General features: G+C 57.0%; 6 protein-coding genes across 6 annotated transcripts; 1 reads left to right on the top strand and 5 right to left on the bottom strand.

The window, feature by feature from the left end:
* Nucleotides 1-1,373: 1,373 nt before the first annotated feature.
* Nucleotides 1,374-2,108, bottom strand: GGTG_11260 (hypothetical protein; the record flags this gene model as incomplete). Its single annotated transcript, XM_009229145.1, has 4 exons — nucleotides 1,374-1,387; nucleotides 1,457-1,785; nucleotides 1,896-1,948; nucleotides 2,031-2,108. The coding sequence occupies 4 exons, from the start codon at nucleotides 2,106-2,108 to the stop codon at nucleotides 1,374-1,376; spliced, it is 474 nt and encodes a 157-aa protein (XP_009227409.1).
* Nucleotides 2,109-2,937: 829 nt separating this feature from the next.
* On the bottom strand, nucleotides 2,938-3,432 carry GGTG_11259 (hypothetical protein; the record flags this gene model as incomplete). Its single annotated transcript, XM_009229144.1, has 1 exon — nucleotides 2,938-3,432. The coding sequence occupies one exon, from the start codon at nucleotides 3,430-3,432 to the stop codon at nucleotides 2,938-2,940; it is 495 nt and encodes a 164-aa protein (XP_009227408.1).
* Nucleotides 3,433-3,968: 536 nt separating this feature from the next.
* Nucleotides 3,969-11,168, bottom strand: GGTG_11258 (hypothetical protein). Its single transcript, XM_009229143.1, has 4 exons — nucleotides 6,302-11,168; nucleotides 6,050-6,234; nucleotides 5,790-5,960; nucleotides 3,969-5,728 (listed from the first exon to the last, which is right to left on the bottom strand). The coding sequence occupies exons 1-4, from the start codon at nucleotides 10,893-10,895 to the stop codon at nucleotides 4,169-4,171; spliced, it is 6,510 nt and encodes a 2,169-aa protein (XP_009227407.1). The 5' UTR covers nucleotides 10,896-11,168; the 3' UTR covers nucleotides 3,969-4,168.
* A 979-nt stretch (nucleotides 11,169-12,147) lies between these two features.
* Nucleotides 12,148-13,672, top strand: GGTG_11257 (cytochrome c oxidase polypeptide 5). The gene is made up of 3 exons (XM_009229142.1): nucleotides 12,148-12,627; nucleotides 12,902-13,095; nucleotides 13,164-13,672. Exons 1-3 carry the CDS (start codon nucleotides 12,384-12,386, stop codon nucleotides 13,248-13,250), a joined length of 525 nt encoding a protein of 174 aa, XP_009227406.1. The 5' UTR covers nucleotides 12,148-12,383; the 3' UTR covers nucleotides 13,251-13,672.
* GGTG_11256 (ATP-dependent Clp protease ATP-binding subunit ClpX) lies at nucleotides 13,668-15,513 on the bottom strand (the record flags this gene model as incomplete). Its single annotated transcript, XM_009229141.1, has 2 exons — nucleotides 13,668-14,745; nucleotides 14,819-15,513. 2 exons carry the CDS (start codon nucleotides 15,511-15,513, stop codon nucleotides 13,668-13,670), a joined length of 1,773 nt encoding a protein of 590 aa, XP_009227405.1.
* A 144-nt stretch (nucleotides 15,514-15,657) lies between these two features.
* GGTG_11255 (hypothetical protein) lies at nucleotides 15,658-16,361 on the bottom strand (the record flags this gene model as incomplete). Its single annotated transcript, XM_009229140.1, has 2 exons — nucleotides 15,658-16,058; nucleotides 16,355-16,361. The coding sequence occupies 2 exons, from the start codon at nucleotides 16,359-16,361 to the stop codon at nucleotides 15,658-15,660; spliced, it is 408 nt and encodes a 135-aa protein (XP_009227404.1).
* Between the last annotated feature and the right edge of the window lie 162 nt (nucleotides 16,362-16,523).

Genomic DNA, 16,523 nt, shown 5'->3' with positions numbered 1-16,523 from the left:
CAATCTGAGGCCAAATGGAAGAGCGTAGATGTCATATCATACCTGAGAAGCGCGAAAGGGGTCAAGTTGCCAATGGCGCGAAGATGGTCGTCAACGATGAAGGCTGAGGAGGCTTGATTGTTTGAACGATGGGTGCTTGAAGCGGTGATTCCACGAAGAAGGATGCAAGAAACCTGACGAGAAAAGCCGTTCGTGATGAAGTTGTTGTTGGAAAGACGAGGTCCCAGGTTTTGCTGGCTGGAGGAGTCCATCTTGTGGGAAGTAGGGCAGCCAGCAGAGGCAGCCAGGCGTAGCGTTGACTCCGGGATGAGGGCTTCAATACCCTGAATAGCGTCGTCGGCTTGGCTATTGTGCCAGCGCGAACAATAGTGGCTGGCTCAATAGCACAATAGCAGACGAGGGACCCACACCACCACGAGTTTGAAATCTCTGCAGTCCCCCAACCTCCTCGTCGAGTCACTCTGCGACCTTGATGGGCAGGGCGACCAGGAAGAACGCGTCAGCAAGTGATTGTGCTTTGCTGAGGCAACCGCACAGAGAAAGCTTTTCAGGAAGAAAAAGCACACTAGCGGCCGTGACCGGCTGGGCCCAAGCGTCCCAGAAGCACAGAAACCCAGCGATGCGGAAGGTGCGAAGGAGGAACCAGTTGGGCCAGTCGTCTCGGCAACGCAGGAGGGGAGGAGGCCTGCTCGAACAGTGTGATTCCACAGTTTCGATCAGTTTCCATCAAATGACGAGGGCACATGTGCTCCCGCCCAAGACGGCGAAAGAAACAGCAGAAACACCTGCCATAGCATTGCATATAGACCATTTTTTTCCTCGTTCCTCTTCGGAGTGACAGCGAAGGGCGCTGGGTTGAGGCATTGCTCGATTGGGCAGGTCACTTACACAATTCCCCAGCAAGTCCCACTGACGTTGGGTTAAGGTTGTGCCCCGTGCGCCACAGAATTGCCGTTTTGAGGCTCTGTATTACGTGATGGCCACTGACAGGCTCCACATGGACATGACGCCTCACGACGCAACCACGAGCAAAATTGCTTGCTGCTCATCATCATTTCGGATGAATGTATGCTACCTAATTGGTGCCTGATCAATCCCTCAGAGCCTCCCATCCATCGGGGCAGCTGACGAAAAAATCCCGCCGTGGTTTCCGTGTCCCAAGAATGATCATATGAAGTTATAAGTCGAGTGGACGGGCGAAGACAAGAATCTATCCACACCCCTAATCTGGGAAATCTTGTGTCGCGTACTGCGTCCAGCTGCTCTCCCCTCAGACTGCAGACGTAGGCCGTCACCCGGTAGAAGGACCAGCGCATCGCGAACTTGTAGATCATCTCGACCACCACCACCACTACCTTGAACGTATCTTTGCTTTAGACGACAAGCTCTGTTTCATCGGAATTAGCAATGTCACCATACAACGCTGCAAAGGGCAGTTGGGGAAAAGGAGACTCACTCTCTTCCTCGTCGTAGTCGTCGTCAAGAATGCCGGCAAGGGCATCGCCGCCAAGGACGTCATCAAGGTCGTCGCCAGTAACCGGAATCCCCTGCTTGGCGCCAGTGCCGGCCTTCTTCCGGGCAGTCTTGGTCGTGGACTTACCCTCAGTGTCATCATCAGCTGCATTCTTGCGCTTGCGGCTGCGCGGGGTGGCAGCAGCGCCCTCCTTCGCCTTGCCCTTGGGGGTGGCAGGAGTGCTGGCGGGGCCGTCGCCGCCAGCGCTGGCAGCAAGACCGCCAGTGGGCCACGCGTTATGAGCCTTGAGCAGGCGCTCATACCTCTTGGCGCTGTGAGGACGTTTGTCAGCGGAGATCAGTTCTTGTTCAGTGACACCTCTTTTACGCAGGAAGATGAAGATGAAGATGAAGATGATGAAGCCCGCGGCGAGTTCACTTACGCTGCAGCCTTGGAGGGGATGCTGAGCTCGGCAGCAACAGCCGCAAAGTCGACCTAGAGGACGTCAGCCCACGTCTGTCAGTGTCTGGAGATGCTGGAGGTGGTAACAGCTACCCGCCGCTCGGGTTCGCCTTACCCTGCCCGGCGCCGTGCAATGCTTGATGCAGGTGACCAGGAACTGGACCTGTGTGCTCGGATCCTGCGCGGGTGCCATCTTGGCGTTGGTGAGACGATACGTTCTTGTTCGTGATGCTTTTTGTTTGGGCTGGAAGGAGGGGTAGAGCTGGTATGTCAGGATGAGTTAGCGGTGGTGCTTGTCTTTCGAAAATGAAGGCCGAGAAGTGAGATGGCGGGGTAAAAGACAGCGGACTCAAGCACAGTTACTACCTGGTCGGGGATTTCTCGGATGGAAGATTTTTTTTACACGGCAGACACAATGGAAGCACATGGAGAAGGCGCGTCCGTCAACATGCTCACTCGGGTACGTTCTAGCTCTCTTTCAGTCGCCACCTTTTTTTTACGGGCAGAGTTTGAGACGGCACGCGTCCACCCGCTTCTGCCCACATCTTCCAGCGAGTTCACGAGTCGAAGCCAGTTCCTACCCTAGCAAGGTCGGCGTGCACCACCAACAAGGCAACTGTGGGAACTATAATGCTCCACCGCTGGAGAAATTGCACACGAGTCTGTACGTTGATTATGGGGCATTGATGCCCATGCGGGGGGGGAGGTAGAGTTTCCTCCAGTGTCAACTACATGAAAGCACACCTTGTGCGTGGGTTGCATGTTTGTTATCACCTCCACGCCATGACCCACTCAAGTCCTCCACCATGTCTTCCATCATGTCTTTCACCGTGCCCTCTACCAATTCTGTCCTCCGTGCCGCGTCTCATGCATTTCTGCTTGTGATTATGAAGCTGTCAGGAGGGGCGAAATGGCGGGTGATTCGATGGTGCATCGTAGTTGGGATATTAAAAAATAAAGAATGGCAATGCAGGTATAAGGATGAAATACTTAGAGATGCCGGAAAGCGTAGAGGGGGCGGCTCACGCCTCGCCCGCCATCACGAACTCGATGCCGCCGCCTTGCTTCTCGCCGCCAGCAGAGGCGTCACCCTGGGCGTCGCCGTCGGCGAGGGCTTCCTCGCCCTTCACATCCTCGACGGGCGTCCGGCCCTTGCCCTTCTTGCGGCCCGTGGCGGTCTTGGCCCGAGGCTTCTTGGAAGGGGTCTCGAGACTTGGGTTCTCGAAGTCATCACCGTCCTCGGCAGCGGCGGCCGCGGCGGCAGCCGCGGCGCTCTTGCGCTTGTTTCCGCGCGGGGTAGCAGCGGGACCGGCCCAGCCAAGCTTTTGTTTGATCTGCCTGAACCGCTCACGGGCGGAGCCGCCGTGGGCGAGGCCCATGTCCGCCGCGACCTCGTCCCAGGAGACGTCCGGGACCGAGTTCATGTGCTTGAGGTAGCTCTCGAAGAAGCGGAGGTCGTTGTCCGTCGCACGCTTGGACGCGCCGACGCTCTCGTCTGAACCCTTCTTTGGACCCATGCTCATGACTGGATGATAGCCGGCGTGCTGGACGATGCGGAGGGCGGTCTGGTGGTTCAAGCGCGGTGATTTCCACTGCCTTGTCTGGTCTGGGCAGGTGGGAGGAGAGTCTGCTGATAGCAGAGCCAAAGGCAGTTGAGTGAAGTACGCGATATGATAAGCTTGGGCAGGGTCTCAAGTGGTGATGCCAACATCAAAAGTGCCGGCTGAGATGAGGGCCTGAATAGGGACGGAGATTTTTGTGGTTTGTGGTTTGTGGTTTGTAGTTGGAAAGTTTGCCTTTTTTTTCTGTAGCCCCAACAGTGAGAGGGAGATGCGTTTTAAGGGCTGCATGCGGTTTGTTGCTTGGTGGGCCCAGGCAGCAAGCAAACAACGCGCACCTGCCCTGGATGATTGGAGTGCACAAACACGAGCCTCAACAGACCCCTTTACTTGCTGCGACAGGGCTCCTGGCGCCTGAGTAACTACATCTACCTAGAGAGTCACATATATATATATATATAGGTAGGTAGGTAGGCATCTCCTATCGAGTCGGGCCAAACAATTTGTTAGGTTGATATGCGCCTAGCCAAGATATGTAGGGCACCTGACAAAGGACAAATCGATGAATACACGGGCGAACTGTCTGTTCTATTACTACACCTCCGGGTCGACCTCAAATCACGTCGGCATCACGGATGGTTTGCATAGAACGCTTGATATAGTTCATCTTCCTCTAATATACCCCCTTGTTCCTTCAAAGCCCAGATAGGTCACGAGTCCGCTCTGCCCACCGTCGCCGCCTCCTCCCGCCGACAGGCACCACTCTCGAGCACCACAATCTACATTGTCCCAAGAGCCTGCGTCGCAGGTCATCCTTATCCAGCGGCTCGAACCTGACGGCCTGTCCCGCCTGCGTCCCGGGCTGAGTGGCACTATTCCCCGGCGCTTGGATCATGATCTGCCCGTTCGTCACGGCCCAGTTCTTCTGGACGTCCGACACGACGTATCGTGAGAAGCTCTCAATGTGGGGGTTCCTATCTTGCGCGAGCATGCCGAGGTCCTCGGCATCGTGGTACTGGATCCCACCGAGGAGCGCATCCGTGTCGTACGGTTCGGCAGGCCCGTCTCCCGCGTCTTCGCCCCGGCCCAGCTCTTTCACGACCTTCTCGCAGAACAGCGAGAACGAGTTGACGATCTTCGACAGGGCCTCGGCGTTGGTGCCTTCCAGAGTGAAGAAGTATGTGGTCAAGGAGGAGCGCAGGCTGCTGGCCAAAGTCACCAACTGCACTACAACGTTGAGATGCTCGGCGCCGAGCATATTGCTGCCGACCTGCCTCTTGAGAGTCCTGATGCTTGTAAGGATCGTCGAGAGGAAAGACAGCACATCCTCCGCATAATCTTTATGAATCAAGAACGGGACACAGGATCTGGTCAGAAGGTGACTCAGGGCGCCGGAGTAGACCTCGAGAAGAGGCCATGCTTGCGTTGTGCCTACCGCCGCGCGCACTAGCGCAGGCAGCATGCGGCTCAGCAAGAATTGGAGTATGTGTGGATTATCCACGCAACGGCGTAGGATGCTAACCTCGCCGTCGAGGTTGTCGCGTATGACCGCCGTCTTGAAGTTGTTGTAGAGGTAGTAGAACAACGTCGGAGTTGTGGTCACGTCACCTTCGCCGAGCCGGATTCCGTAGGACATTATGCGCGCAAGATGTAGCTGGGGATCTTCTGGTGACGGCGAGTAATCTGCACTGACCCCGAGGAAGAACTGGTCGACGGCGCAAAAGTCCTCGCCATGAGACCTGATCAGGGCGACAATGGCCCGGACAAAGTCCACAAAGTCCAGGTGCTCGCTGCGGTTGGCCTTGAGACATGCGAGATCTCGCTTCATTTGGTCCATGACGGACCTGAGGGTCTTGCCCAGCTCCTCCCGTTGTCGCCCTGGTCGTTGAGTGCTGCCACTGGACGTACGCAAAGAAGTCCTCATGGACGAGATCGCATGCGCAAAAAGCTCTCGACAGGTGCGGTAGTCGAGCCGGAACCCTGTAGGAGTCGGCACCCCCTTGGCCCAGGCAAAATTGTGTAACCGTAGGGCCTCCGATAGTTGAGGAACGTGCTCAGTCGCCGAAGAGGGGCTGACCACCGAGAGCATCCAGATCTCGAACACAGTCAGACCCAGATCCTTGAAGTCGAGCATGCTGTTCTTGACCAACGCTCCGGTGAAAAGCGCCAGATACCCCCTCTGTGGGTGCGACAGTCTCTGGGGCGCCCCACGGAAGATGCCGTATTTCCCCTGTGAGAAGAACGCTTGCAAACGCTGCGTGCCGGTATTAGTATGTGCCTCGACGCGGCGCCAGAGAATCTTCTGGGTGGCTTACAGTGACGCCGCTCTGAAGGAAGCGATTCGCTACTCTCGCTGACAAAAGCACGAGCTGTTCTGCACACAGGCTCTCCTTGGCTCCAGGACGTTTCGACGATTTGGCCTCAAGCTTTGTCAACATCTTCCTTGCGGTTGAAAACAAGCCCTCGGCGAGTACGTGGTCGATCAACTGGTGGCCGCAATCCAGAGTTAGAAACAAGTCATTCCGAGCATAGATACCCCGGCCCCGTCTGAATGGCCCAAGGAATGAGATCTTACCAAGATCGCCTCCTCGGCCTCGTCATGTTCGTCAATGCCGTCCGACTCGATGGAATACTGGTGGTCAAGAGCTTGATCAACCCTATCCAGGTATCGCTCGACAGTCTCGATGGCAACTCGTAGTATATTCCAGTCGAATCCGGGTGACGAAATATCTAGCGCCGTGAAAACCTGAGATAGTTGATCTGGGGGAGGGTCAGTCGGGTTAACAACAAGCAGAGGGGATGAGGAATACAATCGGCGAGAGCTCACATGTGTTGAGAGAGTATGTGGCTGCTGCTAACGAGGGCGCAACCTTGAGCACCTCCAGAGAAGACTGAACCGAGCAGTACATCACATCCATAGCCCCGGCCTTGTTAGCCAGAATCGTGCCCTTGACCATGCTCGCGCCAATATCCTGGCGAGCGCCCTCATCAAGAGCTTGGAGCTGCTGCTGCATGTCCGACTCGGCGTTGATGTACTGTTCCAGCGTCTGCCGGAACATGTTGTTCTGCCACGAAAGGAACGGCCTAAAGGCTGCTGCCCCTTCATTGGAGAAGACGACAAATCGTGCGAGCTGGCCCCATGACCTGAGATTGACGATGCAGGCAGCTCTGTGTGAGGTGCCAGGAACGACGAGCTTCTCGATGAGGTGGACGCCTGGGCGCAAATCGGCGGGGGATGCCCAGATGAGGGTGCATAGAAGATCGTGGTGATTCCGCAGCGCTGCGAGCTCGTGCTGGTGCATGTCCTGTTCCTTGGAATACTGGCGAGTGTGGTTGGGGAGGATTCGCGCCACAAGATTTTTGACATCTTTGATCAGTCCGGCGCCCCTGAGGCTTCGAATAGCCAGGCCAACCATCTTGACGAATATGTGGAAGCATCGATCCTCGGGAGCAATGACAAGTGAGGGGTTATCTGTGAGGTTCTCGAGGAATAGTGGCGACTTGTAGACCTCCTCATTTCGAAGATGAGCCAGGCTTTGGGCACCAAAGAAATCGAGGACCAGTCCGGCGATACCGGCACATTTCCGCCAGCCCCATTGCTCCACCAGATAGTGGCATCGTCCCAGAAGAGCACGGCAGTAGTCGTTGAAGCTCGGCGCTTGATTGGGATTCTTCTGGTACAGCTGCAGGACTCGTTTCAGGAGCGCCTGGGGCAGGGCCCAGCCGTCGGAAGGCTCACGAAGGCGAAGCCCACCAGCGAGGACGCCCGCGTCGTTGAACTCCGTCAGGGGCAGAAGAGTGAAGAGAGCTCTCCAGGCTTCCTCGAACTGCTGGACGTCTGAACATGCGGTAAGTCCAGGCGTCAAGATGACCGAGCCGAATATGTCCCAGAAGCCCCCCCTGCGAATATCGGCAGCATGGAGAACTCTTATTAGAACAACCCACAACATCAGCTCGCCTCTGTCAGCCCTGATCCCTCGCTCCCGGTAGGAAAGCCGCTGGAGATCTACGTAAGTCTCATCGACAACATTAAATCCCGAAGACAGCAGGCAGCGGCAGGACAGAGTGGCCAGATTCTTCAGTGCATCCTCAATCTCGAAAGACTGGTGCATGAGGTCGGGTACCTCCCGCGATAGTCGAAGCAAGCGGAGGGCGAACGTAAGAAATCTCGCCAAAATATCAAGGATCCCCTTGCCACGGTTATGACGCGGACTCGAGTTGAGGCGCTTCTCCAGACTTTGGATAAAGCCGCGCGTAATCTCGAGAGATCGAGAGAGAAAGGCTTTGATGCTACCGTCGCCAGAAAAACTGACTGCGTCCTCGACGAAGTCAACGATGAAGTCGGAGGCGGCAATTATCATGGGAGTCGTCAAAGTAGATTCCGCAGGGGCACCTGACTCTGTGACATGATCGACAATTGAGTCCACCACTATCCCTAGTTCCGACGAGGTTCTATCATCCCAGGGTCCCCAACGAAGCGTTTTATCGCCAAGTTGAAAGGACGCCCTGGACCGGAGTCGCCTAGCTTTTGCAAGGAACTGGCCCTCTTGGGCCTTCTCAAGTCGCCCACGAGCAATGAATGTGGTCTCGTGAAAGAAGACGCCATCGTCCAGGGGGAAGATCTCAAAATGGTGGGTGTAGTGAGTCCCAAAGGGCCCCAGTCCATTGAGCTTATCGTTGTTTCGCACCACAGGGCTATCTTCGATAAGAGCCGGTTCTTCGTCAGGGAGAGGGTCCGCTGCGTGCAGAAACTGGGGTGCAGTGACATCGACAAAGCGCGGGGCATGTTGCTTGCGGAGTCGCGACCGACGCAGTTGGGGGTTCTTTGGTCCTTCGACTTGGGTAACATGCGGTTCTGTCTGTAAAGCAGACTCGTCATGATCATTGCCAGTCTCAGGCACAATGCTGTCGATGTATTGTTCGAGGCGAGCGGCAGCGGGCCCATGTCCACTCTTGCTCCTCCGGTACGATGCATCCAACGACCTCTTTTGGGCAAGGAAGGCAAACTTTCCAGGCCGACTGGTCTCAAGGGTCTCGAGCTGAGCAGGCCTAGAGGATGAATCATGACGCCGGAGCTTGCTGCTGGTTCGTGGTATGGCAGCACCGGGCGCCTTGTCGGTTGCTGTGGACACACTCTTGACGCTGTTGGCTGCGGCACGTGGCTGCGTGTGAGATCGCTTCACAACCCTCTTCGGCGCAACAAAGCTGATCTTCTGGTCACGGCGATCGGTCTTGCTTTGAATGTTTGCCAACCTTTCACGTAGGGGGGGTACCGGAGCTTGTGTTACCGAGGCCGGGCTTCGTTGTGGCGTCTTCGCAGGAATCCTTGGCCGTATCTTGCCCGCTTTCCAGTCTCGCAGAACAGAAAGGGCATCGACATTGTCTTTGCGATTGCCGAGGTTGATGTGCTTCCGCGAGGGACTGGATTTGCCTTGGTTGGGGGCCCTTCTGGCAGCCCGAGCAGCTACCCTGAGGAATGCAGGTGCGTTGGTTTTGACGACGTCGAGAACGCTCAACAGGGGGGGCTTTTCACGTCTAGCGGAAGAGTGCCCGGCCCCCAGGCCATGGCTCCGAGAAGACGAGCGATGTAACCCTGAGCCAACGCGGCTAGTCGACTTGCTTCCAGACCCTCGACTTTTGGAAGTGAAAGTTGACGTGATCTTTTGCTGTCGTTTCCGAGGTTTGGTCGCGTTCTCATGCACGCCTGTCCGACTCGACGACTTGTTGCGGCTGGCGGATGATCCGTCTGCCGAAATGCCGTCTGTTTTCCTTTTCCTGTTCCTCCCTGGCAACATTCTATCGATTGTGTCCTCCTCGTTCACGGAGATATCATCATCGTCTATAAACAACGGTGTTGACGGTTCTGAACCCGTTCGGCTCGGCAGGAGAAACTTATCCAAGGAGCCAACCGGACCACCCGTGTTTGAAATTCTGTCATCATTATGGTCATCGCTGTCGTTATCGTCGTCAAACAAGAAATCAAGTGCTGTAGAATGAGGATTTGATGGTGCTGGGGCATGTCTCCGCAGAGCGACGCCCCTCTTAGCCGCTAGCTTCGGAGACCCAGGAGGGCTTCGTCTGGTCACAGCCGGCTTGTTGTGGTCGTGGCTTTTGACATTGTCTAAGCGGAGCCAGGAAGCTGGAAGCACCCCGCGAATCTTTTTCACGTTCCGGCGGATCGCCTCAGACTCGCTCTCAGTACTGGCCGAGTCGTCACTAGTATCCCCGTTATCGATCAGGCTGACAATCGCCTTGCTTCGGGGCCGCCGTGATGGTGTGGGTGACGTCGCAGATGGTGTTGTCTGGGCGCTTGGCCGCGGGGACGCCCTGACAAGACGGGAGGCACTTGTAGCCGCCGAGCGGCGTGACGGGCCGACTGGGGGCGAGGAAGGCAAGTCATATATTTCCACAGGCTTGAAGGCCGGGGTTCTGGCTGCATCATCACCGTGCGGTCCCGATTTGCGCCTCTTTGCGCTAGCAGACAGTTTCGAGGAATATGTTCGTTTCAAGGGCCTCGGACGGTGCTCCTGTGGCCGACGAAGCAAATCTGACACCGAGGGCAGGTCGTCGTCACCTATCAAGCTTGTGTTGTCGGTATCGTCCGCAGGACTTGGTCGCCCACTTGATGTTGCACGGGTCTGAGAAGATGTTCTGGGTGAAGGGGTCGGTGCCAGTTCGTCCCGGTCTTCGGCATCATCGCCAAAATACACTGGCTGGCTCTCTTGGGTGTCTCCTAGTGGATCTGCAGGTTTCTGTTGGCTCTCCTCGGCGGAAAACTCGGCATCCTGGGACTCGGCATCCTGGCCCCTTCGAAGCCCCTCGGCGTTGTCATCTTCGACAGCAACTCGAACGGGCTTGAAGCCATGGGATTTCATGAAGCGGTGATATTGCGCATCCTCCAACATGTACGGGTGTTCCTGGATCGGTTTCCGGGGACGGAGTGATCGCTCAAGACGGACGGCGACTTGCCTCGAGGGCGAGACGGTTGCCGAGGTGGCCTCCAGGAGCGCTCGAGGGGGAGACGGAGACGTCTGGCTCCGAGATCGTGGCGCATTTCCTCGAGACGGCAAGGACAGCGCCGGGCCCGGTGACGCAGTCGGCAGTCTGACATGCTCCGGATTCGGAGTAGTATCTCGGCGTGGTGTATAGGCGGGAGACTCGACATCCTCAGGGGGAGGCGACAGGGGGGAGGAACATGGTGAAATCGAGTCCCTCTCGGCGGGAGACGCGGGGACCTCGGGGGCCAGCAGGCTGCGAGTCTGTGGAGCGTGATGCGGTTCGGGCGAAGGGGGGATGCTCCAGATATCGTCGGCGTCGTTCGGGGGCGGGGCCGCGGACGTCGGGCTACCTGGGGAGCTCTGGCTGTCGAACTCCTCCTCGTCCGAGTCTGGGACCTCTCCTGATTCCTTCCAAGTCCGCATTGGACCGACAGATCATGGTGACGTCTGTCTGGGCTCCATGGAAAGGACGGCGCTTGTTGACAGAGCAATGCGAATGCGAATGCGTGATATTCGGGCAGTTTCGTTTCCTAAATCCGAGCGAGATGTGGAATGAGCAGACATAGTCCTGGTCCGATTTAGTCAACGCAGGCACCCGGGAGACGCTGAGGTGCAGGGATGTTTGATACTAAGACGCGTCTGCAAGGCCTGAAATTCTGAATTGACGCGACTGCATGTCATTGACGGCCGGGGCGTTAAGTGGCGAGCAGCCCCCACCAGGCACATGGACCAAGCTCCACTTTCCTGCAAACTGATGATGAAAGTCAGTTGCAGATCGCCTGTTCATCATCACTGGCTATGAACTTCCAGGGGTAGATGCGCCGTCCAACGCCAACATTGATACTACAACGCATACCTGAAACATTGGATTACAGAAGCTGTCTCTCGACAAGAGACTTTGTAGCCTTCGTTATGAGTCTGTCCCGCCATGGTCTCCCATTAATAGCCGTCGGGTTTGGTCTCTGGAATGGTGCGTCCTTGTGTGAATTTTTCTCTTGTTGCATCAATGTCCCCCCTACTCTCCTCAGATGCTCACACGATAGGGCACTACCACCACTTAGCCTACTATACCTTCCGGGAGCCGCTTGAGAATGCCGCCAAGAATAACGCGAACGACTCGCAAATCACAAAGCAGAGGTTTGTATTCCCCTGCATTTCCGAGTCTCCGACGATGTGGACAGGAAGTAACAAAATAACCATGAGTTTAGTGACGCTTGGCAGGAGGTCAGGGATAAAGAAAAAACCCCGGACAATCGACAGGCAGCAGAAGAGAAATCTAGACAGAAGAAAGGAGAGTCGTGATACAAGTAACTGAGACTCGGGTATTGAATTGTGCCAAGTGTTTGTTTGTGTGATATCAGGACCGAGATGTGTGTCTGGGGCTCTTGTTAGCGCAAAAATCGCAAATTTCTACATGGTAATGATCAGCGCAATGAGGGGTAGGTCGTGAAAAGCCTCAACCTCAACCATATTATTCGCAAAATATGGTGTGTCTTGCTCCAGCTAAACATGAAATCACAGGATTCTCGAGATCAAGGTTCACAACATGATAAGATCACTCGGCAACAAGGAAGCCGAGGGGAATGTGGGGTTAACACGTGACTGACATGTTGAGTCAGTCAGCCGCAACCCCGAGCTTCCCCATCCAGCCAATAGACCAGGTCCGATTTGGGGGGGCTATCATACGAGGTTTGTCTGGCTGTCAAAAATCCTCGCAATTGCTGCCGAGCCCAAAGCTCGTCCTCCACCCGCCAAACAGACTCGAAGCCATTCCACGCCAACCGCCGTACCACCTCGCCGCTCCCCCCTCCGAACGCCCAATTAGCCTCGAGCCGGCCCGGAGACCCTGTCCCGATCACCCTCCCCCCCCTCGAAAAATCCCACGTCCCTCCCTCCCTCCCACCCGCCGCGATGCTGCGCACCACGGGCTCGACCATGCTGCGTCGCAGCGTCCTCCAGGCCGGCCGCGCCTCGCCGGCCGCCCCGATGGCCTGCCGCGCCGCCTCCACCCGCGCCCTATCCAAGCCAATGCTGGCAAACATCGAGAAGAGATGGGAGGGCATGCCGCTGCAGGAGCAGGCGGAGCTGTGGATGGCGCTGAGGGACCGCATGAAGGAGAACTGGGCCGAGCTGAGCCTGCAGGAGAAGAAGGCCGGTAAGTCGATCGAGTGAAATCGGTTGGGGGGGGGGGGGGGGGGGGGGGCGTGAAGCGGCATGATGGGCGTGTGCATTTGTTCAGTACACAGAGGGTGGTTGCTCGCGACATATATATGCACCGATGCCCTCCTCCTCACCTCGCCTCACCACCACCCGCGTACAATACCCGCCAGCCAAGCAATGCGTTCCAAGAGCCCGACCGTGCAGAACAGGCACCGGGGGTCAGGTGCGAAGGCGATCCCAAAACTGACTCAAACTCTCTCATAATGCAGCATACTGGATTGCCTTCGGCGCACACGGCCCCCGCGCCCTGGACCCCCCCGGCGAGGGCAAGAGGGTCGCCCTGTACGTCGCCGTCGGCATGGGCGTCAGCCTCGCCCTCTTTGCTCTCATCCGCTCGTTGGCCGGTCCGGCCCCGTCCACCATGACTAAGGAGTGGCAGGAGCAGACCAACGAGTACCTCAAGGTATGTGCACGCCTTGGCGAATCCCACCATCATGAGATGCAGTGCGCTGATACAAGATGCCACGGCAGTCTCAAAACGCGGATCCCCTCACCGGTATTTCGTCCGAGGGGTACTTGGGCAAGGGCATGGTCCAGTCCCCCCCGGCCAAGCGTTAAATATTTTCCATTTATCTCCCTCTCTCAATACCAAAGTGCAGCTCGTCCTCATGGCCATTTGCCCATGTATAAAAGCTTTGACGGGATGCTCAGATTCGCGGGTATCTTTGCCCAGGGTGGTTGGTGTAAATATCATGTACTGCGACGGGGGCTAGACGATATTTTTCTTTGAGGTCATCACTGCAATGCATCCAGCCGCTGTGCCATCGTGATGATATGCTACCTTTTTTGTTTGTGCTATTCCAGAAGATCATAAAGAGCAGGTAGGTAGGTACCTAACTGTTTCGAGTAAACGATGCTATTAACGGTGCTCTGCGGGCGCGAATTGCTCCAAAAACGCCACGATAAACCATGATTAAAAATACCAAAACAAAACTCATAATAAGTACTAGCACTCATCTTCAATGTCAACATATCTCATGCGCCGCTCTGGCCGGCCTCGCGGTACTGCTCAAAGGTATCCGAAGCACCGTCGTCGCCGGTCCCGTTCGTGTCGTCTTCCTCCCTCAGGCGGCGCTCCACCTCGAGGCGGCCGTCCTTGCCCCAGTAGCACGCCTTCGCGGTGCCCTTGACGCATGCCTCGGTTATGACGACGTAGTGCGTCGGGGCCTCGAAGATGGGCTCGGCGAGGACGCGCTCCATCTCCATCTTGAGACCCCTGGCCCCGGTCTCGTTCTTGGCGGCGCGCTCGGCGATGGCGTACAGCGCCCGGCGGGTGAAGTAGAGCCGGCTGGGGTACGTCTCGAACAGGGCCGTGTACTGCGCCACGAGGCTGTTGCGCGGCTCTGTGAGAATGCGGAGCAGCTCGTTGAGCGAGAGCGGGGTCAGGGCGCAGACGTTGTGCACGCGCCCGATGAGCTCGGGGATGAAGCCGAACGACTGTAGATCCGCGGGCGTCGTGAGGTCCAGGGGCGTGAAGCCGCTGGCCCCAGGCTCGACCGAGACCGGCTGGTGCGGTAGGTGGGCGTACATCTCCCATGGGAGTGAGGAGCGGTTGGACGGCTCGGCGCCGAACCCGATGGACGGCTTGGCAACCCGCCTCAGCACGACCTTGTCGAGGCCCACGAATGCGCCGCAAAAGACGAAGAGGATGTTGCTGGTGTCAACCGTGTACTGGTCGACCTTTGGTGACTGCGGCGGGGACTGCGGCGAGGACGACGCGCCAGTGCCGTAGTTGCTGGTGATCGGGCTGGCGGACCTCGAGGACCTGTTGTCCTTTACGTTAACCGTGACTTTGGTCCCCTCCACGAGCTTCAGGAGAGCCTGCTGGACACCCTCGCCCCCTACATCTCTGCCATTAACCGTCTCCCGCCTGGCAAGCTTGTCAAACTCATCGAGGACCACTATGCCATGCTCGGTAGCCTTGACGTCGTAGTTGGCCTCGATCAGCAGCCTTTCGATGCAAGCTTCAACATCTTGGCCAATGTAGCCAGCTTGCGTGAAGGCGTTGCAGTCACTAATTGTGAATGGGATATTCAACTGCTTTCCCAATGTCCTACAATTGGAACCCATGGTTAGCGATGCGGGGAGTATCGGTGTGGTGGGCCAGTGCTCCAGGCCACACTTACTCGACAATATATGTTTTCCCAACTCCCGTGGGACCCATCAAAAGCAGGTTACTCTTATCTATCTTCACATGTTGCAATATGGCGTGTTCGTCGGGCATAAGCAGTTCCTCTGCTACGGGGGACGCGTCGTAGTGAAGCCCCTGAACCGACTCCCGATGACCCGGGAACTCGTCTTCACGGAGGGGGTCATCAGTATACCGCTGGTAAGCAGAGCCAGAAGAGTGCCGACCTTCAAGCGGGTGAGCCTCGCGACGCCGGTCGTACATGTCCCGGTCGCGCATGTACTTTTGGCGCGCCAACCTCTCCTGCGACAGCCTCTCAGACTCCTCAATCTGGTGGCGTCGGCGGAGGCCCTGGTAGTGGTTGAATATGACAGAGCATATACTCTTCTTGGCGCGGTCCTGTCCTACGACGAAGTCGTCGACACGGCGCTTCAGGTCGCGAGGGTAGACCTGGGGCACTCCAAAGGAGGCCTTGTTGAACATGGGCCCGCGGCCCGAGTCTTCTGATGGATCATAGCTGCTTGTGAAGCCGGAGTTGAAGTCGTGGCTTGTCCGGTTGGCAAATCGCCTGGTGGCCGAGGCGGACAAGGCGCGGCGATGGTGATAGGCGCAGGCGCGTGAGGCGGACGCTCTCCAGCGCAAGCTCGGGGAGATCTTCTGGGCCAGGAAGGACGGTCTCGCGAAAACCGACATCGTCTACGCCAGCGGGCCTCGCATACTGGCTCGGAAAAGGGGGGTCGGATACGGGGAGCCCGGGGCGGTGTGGTGGCCGGATGGACGGGCGATGGTAGGGTGGCGGCCGATCTCCTGCGTGCAGAATAGGGGTGGCCTTTGCTGTCAGAGGTGGACAAAGGAGGTCAGGAGCGGGTGGATGATGAATTGGGCAACTCCGGGCGAGGTTGCGCGTAGGGATGCTTCCGAGTCTTGAAGTAGTCTTGAAGTAGGGAGAAACAGGACGAAGTTGGCGGTGATGATTCCGAGGCGCGATGGCTTATGTGAGTGCAGGCTAAGGTTAGTCGAGGATAGCACGGTTGTCGAGCCGGCTTGTGGCCGGTGTCGGTCGCAGCTCAGCCGGGAGCATGCGAGGCCAAGGGGCTGGGCTGGATTAGGTGATCTAATCCCGGCTCGCAGCTGGCCATTCCAAATGCGGGGGTTGCAGCTGGCCAGATCGTCAATGGCTGCACAAGCTGAGCTCCCGGCCGTGGCGCTGGGCCGCTGCGAGCCGCCAGTTGCGCGGCCTGGATGATGTGCCAACTTTAGAAGCAAATAAAATAAAGTAAAAATGAAAAAATAAAATGCGCTTCCGACAGCGCTAACCTGTCCTGTCGGCGTATTCCTATTCCGTTCCCTCTCCTATTTCTTATCCCTCCATGCAATGCGGGCTTTACTGCAGAACGTGGCCAGCAGAGCTCAAGATGCAACTCTCGAATGGGGACCGCCAACCAGACTCGTGCTTTCTCCCTTCTCAGCTCTTTGACCCAGTGCCACCCACATGGAGTCAATGCCATGGGGTGCTAATGGGGCCGCAGCATACCCTCCATCTTCCAGACTCTTGGGCTTGAGCAATATGCACGCACTGTAATATCGGGCAGGTCCGCATTATGGGACCAGACGATGACCCTCTCTAGCGTGAAGCCGTCAAATTTTTGGGCAACTCCACGAGTTGTTTATAGACGCCATATAGCTTCTCCCCATAGGGCAGT

Source organism: Gaeumannomyces tritici, assembly GCF_000145635.1.
Source record: "Gaeumannomyces tritici R3-111a-1 unplaced genomic scaffold supercont2.6, whole genome shotgun sequence".
NCBI classification, from domain to species: Eukaryota; Fungi; Ascomycota; class Sordariomycetes; order Magnaporthales; family Magnaporthaceae; genus Gaeumannomyces; species Gaeumannomyces tritici.
Note: the sequence above shows the minus strand (reverse complement) of the source record. Positions and strands in the feature narration are given on the sequence as shown.

Coding starts and splice junctions, on each gene's coding strand:
- GGTG_11258 (XM_009229143.1), bottom strand. CDS start 10,895: ATGCGGACTTGGAAGGAATCAGGAGAGGTCCCAGACTCGGACGAGGAG. Junction 5,961..6,049: donor AGGCCGAGGAGGCGATCTTG/GTAAGATCTCAT, acceptor TGCGGCCACCAG/TTGATCGACCACGTACTCGC. Junction 5,729..5,789: donor TCCTTCAGAGCGGCGTCACT/GTAAGCCACCCA, acceptor ACCGGCACGCAG/CGTTTGCAAGCGTTCTTCTC.
- GGTG_11257 (XM_009229142.1), top strand. CDS start 12,384: ATGCTGCGCACCACGGGCTCGACCATGCTGCGTCGCAGCGTCCTCCAG. Junction 12,628..12,901: donor CCTGCAGGAGAAGAAGGCCG/GTAAGTCGATCG, acceptor CTCATAATGCAG/CATACTGGATTGCCTTCGGC. Junction 13,096..13,163: donor AGACCAACGAGTACCTCAAG/GTATGTGCACGC, acceptor ATGCCACGGCAG/TCTCAAAACGCGGATCCCCT.